The 14608-nt window shown below is 40.1% G+C and overlaps 1 protein-coding gene across 1 annotated transcript in view; it reads left to right on the top strand.

Annotated features, from left to right (window-relative positions):
- Positions 1-530: 530 nt before the first annotated feature.
- LOC311207311 (ovostatin-like) overlaps positions 531-14608 on the top strand; it is a gene marked incomplete at its 3' end in the record, with an annotated part of 30015 nt that continues 15937 nt past the window's right edge. Inside the window, exons 1-17 of the mRNA XM_084283293.1 lie at positions 531-680; positions 1563-1746; positions 2467-2623; positions 3520-3572; positions 4462-4482; positions 5337-5505; positions 6732-6816; positions 7515-7632; positions 8356-8476; positions 8696-8805; positions 9428-9586; positions 10356-10583; positions 10798-10855; positions 12091-12236; positions 12709-12858; positions 13637-13807; positions 14384-14513. Coding sequence (XP_084139419.1) covers positions 616-680; positions 1563-1746; positions 2467-2623; positions 3520-3572; positions 4462-4482; positions 5337-5505; positions 6732-6816; positions 7515-7632; positions 8356-8476; positions 8696-8805; positions 9428-9586; positions 10356-10583; positions 10798-10855; positions 12091-12236; positions 12709-12858; positions 13637-13807; positions 14384-14513 — 2125 coding nt within the window. The 5' untranslated portion in view covers positions 531-615. The remainder of the gene's footprint in view (positions 681-1562; positions 1747-2466; positions 2624-3519; positions 3573-4461; positions 4483-5336; positions 5506-6731; positions 6817-7514; positions 7633-8355; positions 8477-8695; positions 8806-9427; positions 9587-10355; positions 10584-10797; positions 10856-12090; positions 12237-12708; positions 12859-13636; positions 13808-14383; positions 14514-14608) is intronic.

Below are 14608 nucleotides of genomic sequence, written 5' to 3'. Positions count from 1 at the left end.
AGGTTATAAAATTCCTTTCCCTAGAGATATACTTGTCCTGTCCACTGACAGGTAGACAATGGTAGACATTTAGCCAACACCATTCCTGAATAGTACTGAGTGCAGTAACAGAGACAGATTAGGAACAGGAGTTTCCTTCTCTGTTGTACTGAATGTTGTATTTTTGCTGCCCAGATCCCTATGTAGGCATACAATAGCCCTGAGTTATGATTACTTCTGTTTGGTGAGATGTTCCTAGGGAAAAATCTTCACAGAACAAGGAAATACTTTAGCAATGGCAAAAATTAACAAGTTGAAACATTAAGCAACCTTCACACAATGACGTTAATCACAGAGCTAAGCTTCAATAAAACAGATTGGCAGGAACCGGTCTGGCTAGCTCACAAAGCTATGTGAAGTATGAGAGCTTTCCTAATCTGTTGTTTGAGAATTCTAAGAGTGTGAGAACATACAGGTGAGAGGAAGATGAACCTATGCAAATTTTATGTAGATATTTTTTTGTTAGAATATGACTGAAGCTGTGAAGGAGGAGCACCATCCCAGGCCAGTTTAAAAGCCAGAAGACAGGCTGTCCACTTGAGATCAGTCTCTCTTCTTTCTTCCTCAAGGACAGAGATGTGGTCAAGGATACTTCTCAGTATTTTCTGCTTGAGTTGGATCACCACAGTGTCTTCTGAACCGTAAGAGATAATACCTTATGTGATTTTATGATACAATATTTCATTTTTTTTCCTTCTAGTTAATTTATCATGGAACATCAATAAGTAATGTAACCTAGATTCTGAAATAAGTTTGAAATTGAAGTAGATAGCAATGAAGTATGGTTTGGAATGATGTTCTCCATCATAAAACTGCTGCAAAAATCTGATTTGAGTGACAGAAACCTAGAACCAGAGTAGGTAAAATCTGAAGTGCATTGAGAGGACATTAAAGACTAGCTTAGCAAGTAATACTAATGATCAGGAAGAGGTACATATTGGCAGTACAGAGTGAGAGTGTCCTACTGGGCAGGTAATGTCTGGTTCCAAGGAGCTATGCTGAACAGTAATCCTGTTGTTATTATTGATATTGTTATTGCTACACTTGCTATGCTATGAGGGCTTATACACCACTGTCAGTGTCTATGGCTTTATGAAAATCAAAGATTTCAGTCACAGTTTTCAAAAGCACATCATTTGAGAAAGGGATTTAACCCTTCTCAAAAGTGCTAAAGGAAAGCACTGTGAAGTGTTTAGCTTTCTCAGATACACTGTTGGTTTTAATTTTTGTTTTAATTATTATTTTAATTTTGATCTTTGAATATCATACATTCTGACTTAAGCAAGTGAAAATAGCAATAGAGACAATATGAGTAAGCAAAAATCGAGGTGGAGGGAAAGGAGGGAATGGATCCAATTACCAAGAAAAGATTGTGATTCATATTGCATTGAAGACCTAAATCATCAGCTCTGTCATGCATTATTTCTTTCACATGTATAGCATTTCTGTGGTGTTTTCCTGTCCTGTTTGCTATTGTTTTCCTCTATGACTGAACTCTCTGAACTGGTCTTGCCTTCTTGCAGTCAGTATGTGCTGCTGGTACCAACAGTAGTGAGGAGCGACTCTCCACAGACCGCCTGTGTGCAGTTCCACAGCCTCAGCGAGCCTTTGTCCCTGAGTGTTGTCCTGGAATACAACAACATCCAGACAACTCTCTTTGAGGAGTTTGTAACAAAGAATGATTTCTTCAAGTGCTGCGAGTTCAAGGTATTTTATCTTTTGAGACTACTAAAGAGGGCGTAGAAGCTGGAAATATTTCAGTGCCACTGTCTTTGTCAGTGAGAGCATAAAGGTGAAAAGTGCAGGCATACAATATGACAAAAAAATAATAATAAACTGTTGGAAAAGCTGACAATAAAGACAGAAGAAAAAAAAAAAAAAAAGATATCTGGGCTGTAGAGGAGAGCTGGAGAAAGGCTTTTCATCTCCATTCATAGAGTGAATAGAAAAACGATTTTAATTGCCATCCCAGGTGCATATGTCCTATGGAACTGTCATAATTGCTAAGGGAGAATTGTCAAGTCACTGGAGAATCCAGAAGGGAAATGCTCATTCCCTTTTCTATGACTCTGCAAGATCAGGACAAATATGACAAACAAGACCCAAGATTATGTCTTCCAGAAGGCAGCAGGAGAAACACATCAGAACTGAGCTGTACAGCTAGGAAGCTTGCCTATAGGCACGTAGCTACATGAGATGAGCAAATGCTTAGGATAGGGCATAGCTTAAAACCTTGCTACATGGTGACAGAGATTTCCACAGCATAGTTTACCAGAGACTATGTCACTGGTAAATGTGGGGTTTCTCATGACTTAGCACAAGCTATTAATGATTCACTTCACAGTCAGTATCTTACTCAAGAATCCAAAGCATCAGCGCACTTCAACATGCCTCATTTAACACTTCTGGGGTTTTGTTTCTCTCCAGGTTCCTCCTGCTGGTTCTGACCCCTTGGCATTCATTTCTTTCTCTGCCAAAGGCTCCACAGTTCACTTAGCTGAAAGAAGATCAGTGGCAATCGAGAATGTGGATAACACTCTTTTCATCCAGACGGACAAACCCATCTACAAACCAGGGCAAAAAGGTGGCTTGGGAGTTTGAGTCAGATAGTGACCTGGGAAAATAAGTGCAAGGGTGGGTCAAGAATGACAAGGACTTCTCTTGTGGAGGAAAAGACTGCAGACTACGAAGGCAGTGTATAGTGTATAATTGTCATCAGATAGTGTGTAATTGTCATCTGACTTTGGGCACATCAAAAGTCAGTGAAAAACAGAACCATTTCATAGAATTGCAAGAAACAAATAGGGTTCATGTGTCTTTTCTGAGTTAATTTCATTTACATAATTTTGAGTTCTGCCAGATTTACTGAGATCAATCATGTAAAGAGCATCCTGAAAAAATACAGAAAATAATAGGTTAAGCTTGGAATTAAAATTCATATAAAAATTATTTGAGCATGTCGTTTCCTGTCAACAGCTCTTTATAGTTAACTGCTAATCTAATTCTTAGAGCTGGTTTAATTACCACAGTTAAATGACTACTGTCTGTGTTATAGTTACTTGTATCTTTTGTTTAAGCAAGTTACAGTGCTGCAGGGTTTAAAATCAGAATAAAGATACCGTCTTCCTTCATTTTGATTGTTTCATTGAAGTGTTTTGTATAGGTAGTTTCTTAGGAAACACTCCAAAGAACTGAATCCTTCAAGAACAACTGATGATAATGTAGGATATTTGTATTCACTTTATAAGTTAATTTAGTCCTGGATGGTCAGTATTAAAGACATTTCAGCTGATAAGTGTTTTGTTTTGTTCTGTCTTGTTTTTCACTGGCTAGGATAAGAAAATGCTTTCTAGTTCTCTAATTTCCAAGTACTTATTAGTTCCTCCTAAAAGCCTGAACAAATTTTGTTTCAGTTATACATTGAAAGTAATTTACCACTGCTAAAGTAAATAATATTTTTTTGTCCTATATATTTTTCAGTGATGTTTCGTGTGGTCAGTTTGGATAGCCAGTTCAGACCTGTTCAGGAGATGGTAAGTAAGAGTGATAGTCAAGATTTTTCAAGCTCTCTCGTGGGGTACCCTTTCAAATAGACTCTCTCATTTGTATATTGAATAAGAAGGGACTGGAACAGGCCTCCTGCTATTTTGGGAGAACTTCTGTTAGTTGACACCTCATCTCTTTCCTGCCTTTATAGAGGGCAAAGTTTCTGAAAGCACTCCTGGAAATCTCTCACAGTGCTCAGATTTTGTAGTCACTCCAAGTTGAGGGATTTTTTGAAACAGCAAAAATCCCATGGCTTGCTGTAGCTGAGCAAACCAAGCTACCACGGCAACTATGAGAAGTTCCCATGACAGTGTTCCCACATCGCCCAATTGAGGAATTTAGAAAAATATTGTTACCAGTAGCTGGCTTCAAGGACAAGGTCTATGTGACTGCTAATCGCAAGGGGGTTGTTTTCTTGCAGGTGGGGTTGTTTTCTTGTAGTTGTTTGTCTGAGTGCTTTTGACCAATAATCTTGTGTGAAACACTGTCCACCCCTGTTAAGTTCACTATAAAAGTTAGGCTATTCAGGCAATAAAATGGAGCATGATCTGACTCTACTGGTGTTTGTCATGCTTTCGGCCGTGCTTCCTGCAACAACTTCACTTCACCTGCCCCAGATCTGTAGAAAGAGATTGGATGCTTCTGTAGAAAATATAAATTCATAAACAAGTTATCCCCCTAGAATTATCTCTTAAATTACAGACATTAATTTCAGATCATTTCCCTGACACAGTCTTCTGTATTCAGAGAAAGGAGTTCACAGTGTTCTTTATAGCCTAGTATTTTTCAAGCTCCACAGTTAATTTCTTGAAGTTTTGATCATTTTTTTCTTTTCTTTTCTTTTCTTTTCTTTTTTTTTTTTTTTTTCTCCTCCAGTATCCACGAATCTTCATTGAGGTAAGAGACACCACATCATTAAAGTGCAAATTTCCTTGGAAAGGCCACAGCCTTTCCAATGCTTCAGCATTCCTAAAACATGGCTTTCTCTTTTGCCATTTCAAATGCATACTCCTCACTAGCCCTTCTGTGAGTACCAAGTATCCAAAACAAATGAAATCTATTTCCATCACGATTTAGGAAACTTGTCATACACAGATTATGGAAGAAGGCTCACAGAAAAGTGTTCCTAGATAATATCAGCTCTAGTATACAAGTAGTGCATTTTCAAATGCTTGTGTGAAAAAGGTTCATGTCTAATACTATGCAAGAATATTTACCAGAATTGTAAATAAAGCTCAGATCATTCATTCTTAATAGAGATGTATTATATTTAAGAATCACAGATGTCAAATGTGTCAAATTTTTGTAAGTCAGAAGATGTGGGTCTTCTTTCCACCTCTATTAAAACTGTTTTAATACAACTTTGAAACTGAAAGTTTTCTCCCAGAATCTTTGGAAGTCAGCATTGATTTAGGTCAGCAAGACTTAATATCTTTAGATGAAGGAAGACGTAGTTTTCACTTTTTCCCATGCACTTTATTACCTTGGATAGAAAATAATTACACACTGCTGTAGAGGTTGCAAGTGGTTCCTTCTCAAGTAATTTTAACAATCATTTTTTAAAAAAACTTAGGCTTGTTTAATGCGCAAAGAGATCTGGAAAACTAATGGTAAATTAGAACACACATCATCAGCCCAAACTCCCATTCATACAGTAATGCACTAAGCCAGCATGCCTGGGTACAAAACTTAAAGAAGACAAAAAAGAGGGTGACAAAGGTTTTCATTTTTCTTTTTATCCCACTCTCCAGGACCCAGAGCAAAACCAGATCCTGCAGTGGTTGGACGTAACATCTACACATGGCATTGTCCAGCTTTCCTTCCCATTAATCCAGGAGCCAATCCTGGGGTCCTACCACATTGTTGTGGAGAAGAAGTCAGGGGATAAAGAGTACCACTTCTTCACAGTGGAGGAATATGGTAAGCAAGTACTGTGAACTTCACTGCATCAGAGGCTGGCTCTGTCCAAGTCAGATGGGAGGTTTTAGTAAAGACTTTAAGATCTTTGAAATATCCTGTTTATGTCTAAGAAAGAAACACATGGAGAGAGCTGGGTGGAGCAAGTGAAGGCAAAAATTTAAAAAGAAATGCTGAAAGAGACAATATTTTTCATGAATTAAGATCCATGTCCTATCACTGAGGTGTTACATTCTTCATTTGTTCAGAGGCAAAATTAATGAGACCTGACTCATTCCTGTCCTGTTTTGTGGAGGTCATCATTGTATGAAGAGCACTAGGATAACATATGCAGCAGAAATCTGAGGAGGTTTTCTATCAGACAGTAGATGATGGTTACCAGGTCATTACTGGGAGACGCTGGATAACCAGTGGAAGTGCAAGGTGGAAAATAATGAGCAGTGGAGGTGCCAAAGCATTCATAGTGATCCCCTTACAGGGGAGTAACCCAATTCATTTTAATTTCACAACTTTTTCATCTTATAGGTTGTGGCAGGTTTTCCCTAATAATGCCTAGAGAAGGCTTAGACAACTCCCAGCCTTTTGTTCTTTTTCTTTTTCTTTTTTCTTTTTTCTTTTTTTCTTTTTCTCTTCCTTTTTTTTTTTTTTTTTTTTTTTATGGCAGTGTAACACCTTTCCTGCTCACCCACCAGATTTCTTTCATACCTGTCAGTCTCCTGTGTACAGGTGTGTGAAAAAAAGGCCTGTTCCAGCTGTGTTTTTGTTATTGCTGGTGACCTGGAATAAAGGATAGGCTGAAAATGGGGTGTGACAAAGGAGTGTGACCTGTTTTATTTTACTGTTTCACTTAATCAGTGACCTTTCTCCTTCAGTAGGGCTGGATTGCATAGTATCTTCTGCTCTACAGGGCTTAACTATATTTAGACATCAGTATTACTCCCACATTTCCCTTGAAGAAAATGCACGCCCAACTAAAGTGATTTATCATAGTTTCTACTGTGGCTATTATCATTATTATGATGATTATTATTGCATTTAAAAGTTATTCATCTTACTGCTTAAGTTAAATTTATTGTCCAATAATATTTTACAGTGAAATCCTAGGTAGACTTCTCTCTCTCATGTTGGTGAAAATGCTTTTGCCAACTACTGTTTTTTACCGTCTTCCTCATACACACCTGCTTATGGCATGCTACTGCTGATCAATCATATTCACCTTGCTTTCCCAGTGCTGCCGAAGTTTGAAGTGACAACTAGTGTGCCTAGGAGGATCTCCTTCTTTGATGAAGAAATCAGGGTGAATGTTTGCGCCTCGTAAGTATTAAAGCTGAGAATAACATATCTGTGAACAAGAAACATGGGAAAGAGGAAGGTGTGACATGCTGTGAAACAAGAAGCCTGCTGCTGATTCATGTATGGACTGTAGGAATTCCTTTAGCTATGGTTTCCATGGCATGAAACATGATGATAACTCCACTCTGCTCCATAGAAGAATTAGAACTGGGAGGATTTGTGTGTGTTCAACAGTCTGAAGGTGTCAAATGGTACATGCTCAATAGCTGTTGATTTTATAGTACAGAGGAGAGAAATAGTACAGGAGGACAGACTATCAATAGGATTTCTGGTTGTAACATTGCCAAAAGACAGAGTGGCATAAGCCTGAGCACCAAGGACTGCAATACGTCCTGCTTTGTGTAAGGCAATAATGAGGAAAAACAAGCAGGAGGGAATAATATCCCAAACCTGAGTCCAACATCCCTTTCCAGCTGCAGGCCTTAAAGAATGGCTGCACCAAATCAATCATTAAGTGGGCTTTTTAAATAAGATGCCAAAGACTGCCTAAAAATATTTGAAGGGAATGCAGGTAGGGCTAACTGGTCCTAATTCCTAGCTGCTCTTCTCACTGTGCTCTGGGTGCTTCTGAGGGATTTAGAGCCTGCAACTCCCCACAGTATTTGCAGGTTTCATGTTAATTTGACATAATTGGATTCTTGCTTCTTCTCCTCTCTTAGGTACACTTATGGCCAACCAGTGCAGGGGAATGCAAGAATCAATGTGTGTCAGGAGCGTTTTTATAGCCCACGATGTAAGCAAAGCCAGAAACCAACCTGTGAAGCTGTCACCGGACTGGTATGATACAGGCCTAAGGCTTTCTTTCTGTTGAACTTTACTACTCAGCATGTAACACAGTGTATGAAGGCCCCATTCATTTCCTGGGGAACACCAGAGAGATAATCCCAGAGGCATATTTTTGTCTCAGTATCTTACAGGCAATGCTGAAAGACCACAAAGGTAGTTTTTGCCAATGACTTCATAAGGAGGCTGGCTTTTGCTGTTCCCCTTCAAGAAAGGGGGAGAAAGGAAATAATTCTTCATTAGAAATTTAAGTTCTGACACTTAAGAGTCAATTGGAGGGATGGAAACTTATAAAACTATGAATTTGTGATTATTCCTAAAATGCTAGATCTGTGTTCTTACTGGGGATAATCAGCAGACCTCTGCTGGGAGTCTTTGAGGACACATTGTTAAACTGATGATTAATTTCTCAACTAGATCAGGTTCAAAGTGCTTTAAAGAAGCTCTTATAATAGAGCTCAAGCATCATACAAGGTGGGTTTGAGAAGGGATGTGAGTGCAGAGAGGATGAGGAGGAGGGAGGAGAGAAGATTCTCCATGAAATGGTGGGGAGCTGGAGGGTAAGAAGTGTAAGGTAGAAGGGGAGTGAGTAAAAAGTAAAAGCTGAAGGAAATGTGAGCAGAGGCATGAAGCTCTTCAGAGATCTGATAATATAGGTTGAGGAGCAGTTTTCCAAACCTTGAGAACAATGGGCTTTTCTATTTGTGCTTTTTTCAGCTTGGGAAGGATGGTTGTCTCAGCACTGTCATCTCCACCAAAACTTTCCAGCTCTACCGCAGCTATGCCAGGATGTATGCCAGGCTCAATGTAGAAACCATCGTCACTGAAAATGGGACAGGTAACACTAAGTGAAGGTTGAGAAGTAGTTGAGTAAGTCTAAAGGGTAATACTTTTTGAGAGGAATCTCCTGGATCCCAATCTGTGCATCAAATGGTGAACAATCACCATTTTATGTGTAGCTCTTCCTCCAGAACACCACTTCTCCATATAACTTTCAAAAGAAACTGTTTTCTGCCCATTTCTGTTTTCTCCCCTTTATACTGGGTGTGTCTTACAGGTATCCAGATAAAAGACTATGACTATGTTGCAGTTAACCAAGAAAATGACAGAGTGATGTTCAGGAATATGGATCTGTATTACAAAAGGGGAATTCCTTACTTTGGTGAGGTGAGTAGCTGAGAAGATACATTTAGAAAGAACTCCCTCAGGTCCAGCATGATTTCTATGTTGCCCTGTTTATGTCTGCCCTTTTAGTATGTACTGATAGCTTCCCTTGATAATGTTGCATAGCAATGATTGCTGCATAGTTCTGACATTATATTAGATGTTCCTAGAAAAACTAAGAAAATTGTATCGATAATGCCCTCAGCCATAATTAGACAATGCCTGAGAGATGTGTAAGTGAAAGGTCATATGTGGTGAAGACAGGTCTGCAAGAAACTACCGCAGCAACAGCAGTGCCTAACTGAAGGCAAAATTTACCCTACATTGCATCACACAGTCATGCGGATGTTTACTTATAGCAGTACAAGTGCTAGAGAACATCCAAATTCTTCCCAACCTGCACATTCAGGATAAACCCAGTCACAGAAATAAGGATGAGCTATTCAGCATTGTCCTTATATGCACTGCAGAAGAAAGGTTGCATATGGATGTCCAGAAGCTTACTGAATTATACTCCCTGAAAATGTCCTTAGTGTTTAAGTTATTATCCTCTGGTGAGCAGAAAATTTCTCACTTTTTTTTTTTTTTTTTTAACCCAAATCCTTTGTGTATTTTTTGTGTTCAGATCAGTGTGACAAATATGGAAGACAAGCCTCTTGCCAATAGGATAGTCGTGCTGGAGGTCAATGGAGAATACCACGCCAACTACACCACTGACAAGAATGGCATTGCTGCCTTTTCCATCAACACGTCTGACTTCTTTGATCCCAGTTTTAAGCTGAGAGTAAGTATGAGCCCCAGTCTAATTCCTGAAAAAATACTTCATCAGAGAGACGAATTAGAAGCAAACAGCGGGTGCTGGCAAATTGTTTCAGGTGGGGAAAGCAGGCACTCAGTCCACCAACACCTGCAACTTGTGCAAAACTAGTATGAGAAAATGTTAATTCCTGAGAAGCAGCAGACTGCACCTCAGGAGCGTTTTGTCTGCAGTGATCTTCATCACCTCCCTACTTTTTCCTCAGCTTAGAAGCCCTTTGTGCTGCCATCTTCCTTCTTTTTATTCTGTGGACTAGAGGACCTTCTTCACAGCCTGCCCTGCCTTCCCCACCTAGCTTGGTAGCACACCCACCTTCTTCCCTGCATTTCTGCTGTCAGATGTCCATGCCCATTACCACAACATGGTCTTCTCATGTTCTCATGCCTTTTTTCTGTTGTGATGGGACGAGGTGAGAATCAGCATGGTGTTTGAGACCAAAGCCATTCCAACTCAACATTAAGTCCTAACAACCTGTTCCAGTCCATCAAGAATCTGAATTACCATTCCTTCTGCAATGTGCCACGGATGTGTGGATATATTGAGGTATCCAGAAATGCTTCCACTGTGGACTCAAGGAACACAAATTTTTCACACCAGCTCTTGCTCTTAGTTTAAACAACCCCACAAAATCAATTTCCCAACAGGTTATTTTAAAGGAAAGATGCCTTTGTCTCACCTGCCAATTTATTATTTTCCACTTTGTTGATTCCTCATGTATACCTCTTCTGCATCATAGGCTACACAGGCACCAGATGACTGTGCAGACTTCTTGATGTGGAGAAATGACAATGAACCCCAAGCTTTGTTCTTTGTCCGTCGCTTCTACTCACGGACCAACAGCTTTGTGAGAATTGAGCCAGTGGAGGAGAAACTAAGCTGTGGCCAGCAGAGAAAGATCAACGTTCACTATGTCCTGAACAGAAAAGGGTATAGAAATGCCAACCACACAAACTTCTACTATGTGGTAAGTGCTACCTCAGTTCTCACAATGCCTCTTTTCTTCCACCTTCTCTTGAACACTATACAAGGCAGAAATCTCCAGGTCAGCCAGTGGCTATAAATCACAGCTTGACTTGATAGCCCCTAAAGCTTCTCAGAATACCACTCAATGCCAATGATTTTGTGGGGGAAGGTAGGAGGTGCTTTTGATTCCATCTCATACATTTTTCTATGCTTAGGTGACGGCAAAAGGAAAAATTGTTCTCAATGGCCAAAAGCAAGTCAGCATCTCTCATGGTAAGTTCTAGGCTGCATTACTGCTGTTACTTCAAAGCATCATTCCTAGCAGCAGAGCATTAGTAAGTTATGTAAGATGAGATGAAAGCAGAAAACTACAGCTAAATCAGATGCTAGTTCTTAAACTTCATCACATTTCACCACTTACAGTATCATTCACTTTTGATGCAGATTCTAACTAATACTCCATATAATAATCAAATTGATCTTGTAAGTTGAAAGATGAAAACAGGAGGAATGTAACCTTTTCTGTTTTATTTCTTCTTTATCTCTTTATTTCAAAGAATATTTACAATTTCAGTTACTCTGTGACATCCAAGCCTTCACCAATTAAATATTAAAAAATTCTGAAGTTTAAAGAATGGGTGTCCCCTTTGAGAGGGATATTTAGCAATTAACTGCTTGGAATTCATTGAAGTTTTGGAAATCTCCAATGAATGAGAAGAATTTAATCCTGCAAATGCAACAAATAGAACTCAATTTTTTTCTTTGTTAAAAACATATTTTCTTGCAGAACCAGGTCCATTTCCAGTCTTCAGTAGGTGTGTTAAGTAAGCCTAACTCCACATATAGGACCTGTAGTTTAGTATTTGTCATCTTTGGTCTTTCTCCGGGTACTCAGGCACTATGGCTGCACAGTATGTATTTCACCACAGTTTACAGAGAGGCAGCCCTGTCACATGGTTCTCCCTTCATTAAATCAGCTTGAAGCCATGCGGTTTTCCCATATTATTGGTGGCTAACCAATAGTAAGGTATGCAATAATGTGTAACTCACCAAAATATATTTGAAAGCTTAGTCCCTGCTCTAGTAGCTGTGATCCATATTGACAAGAACTTCATAGTTCTTAGTGTTAAAGAATGTTCTTTTAGCTGGTCTATATAACTGGTCTATCTCGTCTGATATAGGAGGTTCTAGGTTTGAGATCCAAAGGCAAAGTTTTGCTCTTTTTGTAGAATCATGCACAGATTTTGCTGTCTAGCTTATACCGAGCTCAGAACCCTCTTTGCAAAGTATCTTGCTCATAGCATTGTCTAGTTTGTATCTGGCATTTTGCTGATAGGAGTTTTTCCTCAGCCACTGAAAGATCAATCTCTCAGTATCCAGCATCCCTGTTTTAAAAGTTGCAGGTGTAGGTAGGTTATGAACAAATATGTAGTCCTTCCACCAAAGCTGAGACCATGTCTAATCTCTTTTGTTGGCCTCTCTTCCCCTGTTCCATGCTTCTTCCACAGTTCCCAGAGGTACATTCTCCATTACATTGACCGTCAGTGAGAAGCTTGCCCCCAGTGCTAGACTGTTGCTCTACACAGTGCATCCTCACGGGGAGATAGTGGCTGACAGCTCCTGGATACACAGTGATATATGCTTCAAGAACAAGGTGAAAAACTTTGCTTTCTTATTGAGGGCTACACCTGGTGGTTTTTTGTTGTTGTTGTTTGTTTGTTTGTTTGTTTGTGGTTTTTTGTTTGTTTGTTTGTTTGCTTGTTTGTTTGTTTCCTGAGGGAAGAGTTAGGGAATTACTTCATTATGAACTCTGCACTCAGGATGGCATTTAGGAACGGAAAAGGTACAGACGTGCCTCGTAACTTGAGAAGCTGTCCCTGGAATTGACACATATACTCAAACTCAGACTAAGTTCTCAATGGAGTGGGGAGGAAGAGATGACTAGGGAATTACAGTGACTAGGAATTTTCAGTGAACAGAGATTCAGAAGGGCTGTCTAACAGCAGGAGCTTTGCCCCACAGAGAACAGAGAATAGAATGCATGCTGGTGAAAGGCAAGATTTAGATGCATGTGCCAAGATAATTCTCCTAATTTCTATTTGTTTGTCTGACTTATTCTTTTCCAGCTCCGGCTCAAATTCTCTGAGAAGCAGGGTCTCCCAGGCTCTAACATCAGTCTCCACCTTGAAGCTGCTGCCAACTCCTACTGTGCTCTGAGAGCTGTTGATCAGAGTGTCTTTCTTCTTCAGCCTGAGCGACAATTATCTGCTGAGAGCGTAAGCCACATCCCCCAGGTTGTGTTGTTTTGATCTAGGGACATCCAGAATGACAATTCCAATGCCCACCTCTCTCTCTGTTGCTGACTGCATTTTTCTTTTTCCTATATAAACAGGCACCTCAGTGATTGAAAAAATAAATAAAATAATAGCAGTTGTGCCCTTCAAAGCTGGTAGTGGAATACTTAATTTTGGAATGCACAGCAGCATTATACATTTTAACAGTATGCCGAAAGAAAGAGAGAAGGAGAGAAAGGAGAGAAGGGAGAGAAAGGAAGGAAGGAAGGGAGGGAGGGAGGGAGGGAGGGAGGGAGGGAGGGAGGGAGGGAGGAAGGAAGGAAGGAAGGAAGGAAGGAAGGAAGGAAGGAAGGAAGGAAGGAAGGAAGGAAGGAAGGAAGGAAGGAAGGAAGGAAGGAAGGAAGGAAGGAAGGAAAAGAAAGAAAGAAAGTCCCATACTTTTGAAAAACTATAGAGATCCTGCTCATTTCATGCTTTCAGAGGCAGTTTTGCCTTGAAGTGAGAGAGTGGATACATGCTGCACCATGAGGATGCTTTAGAACGGACTGCTTTGTAAATCCTGTCACATAGTTTTCACTGGACTTACTACACTTTCAGTCTGCACTCATGAAAGTTTTTCATGGTATAACAGACAGAGCCCTTATACTGTATCACTGTGTCTTAGAGCTGGCTCACCAAAGCCCTTGGCTTTGGTGAAGCAGAATTTTGCACCTGCCTGGGACCTTTCCTTGTTTTTACATCTGTTGTTCTCACCTCCCAGGTGTACTACCGGCTTCGTTTGAGTGATTTACATGGCTATTACTACAATGGACTCAACCTGCAAGATGACAAAATCCAGGAGTGCACCCCAGTCAAAACCACCTTTTTTGATGGCTTGTACTATGAACCTGTTAATGTCAGTCGTGATGGTGATGCCTACAAGATTTTCAGGGTATGTGCTCTATGTGGCTCTTTAAGTGAGAAGTAGTCCAGAAGAATTCATGCACATTAGAATTAAACTTTCTCAGGCGGTGGTTCTGATCCTTGGAACTACCTTAAGCCTCCAGTCACACAATTTCTGCCTTCTCAACCCTACATCTTACTCAGGAAGACTGAGAATCACTATTAGACATGTTCACTGGAATCCTGCCCATGTTTCAGTACACATTTCCTAAACAGGACAATGACCTTGGCTCATGACCTCAACATTCCTAGTAAGGATCCAAGTCCATTATGCAGGCCACTGGTTTCCATGGATGTCTCCATGACTTTCCTTGTCCGGTTGCAATGAACCTCTGTCAATACTGCACTTCACAGAACACCAGGTGTCTGCATCATAGAAATGACATAGATGTAGGAGAGAAGAGTGACCTGTGACATTCAAGGTTGAAAGGCTGGCATGTGAGGAGGGAGAAGAAAGATGAGGGATGATAACTCAGATGGGAAACATGGCATAGTATAACATAGCATAGCATGATAACTAGTACATGCACTGAGTGACAAAATTAATTGATTCATTTACATTCAGGATATGGGCCTGAAGGTTTTCACCAACTCTGTGCTGCGGAAGCCAGTTCTGTGCAACGAAGACATGACAAATCGAGGAGATGACCATGTGTATTTAGAACATGGTGTCACTGGTGGTGCCTATGGCGCAGGTAAAAGAAAGTTCATGATGTGTCTCCATTCCCAGTGTGCCTAGTCTTCAAAATTGCTGCATGTAGAAAATACAAGATAGCATGCTGAGTTTTGG

Source organism: Netta rufina (genome assembly GCF_964035555.1).
Source record: "Netta rufina genome assembly, chromosome: 1".
Classification (NCBI taxonomy): Eukaryota; Metazoa; Chordata; class Aves; order Anseriformes; family Anatidae; genus Netta; species Netta rufina.
Note: the sequence above shows the minus strand (reverse complement) of the source record. Positions and strands in the feature narration are given on the sequence as shown.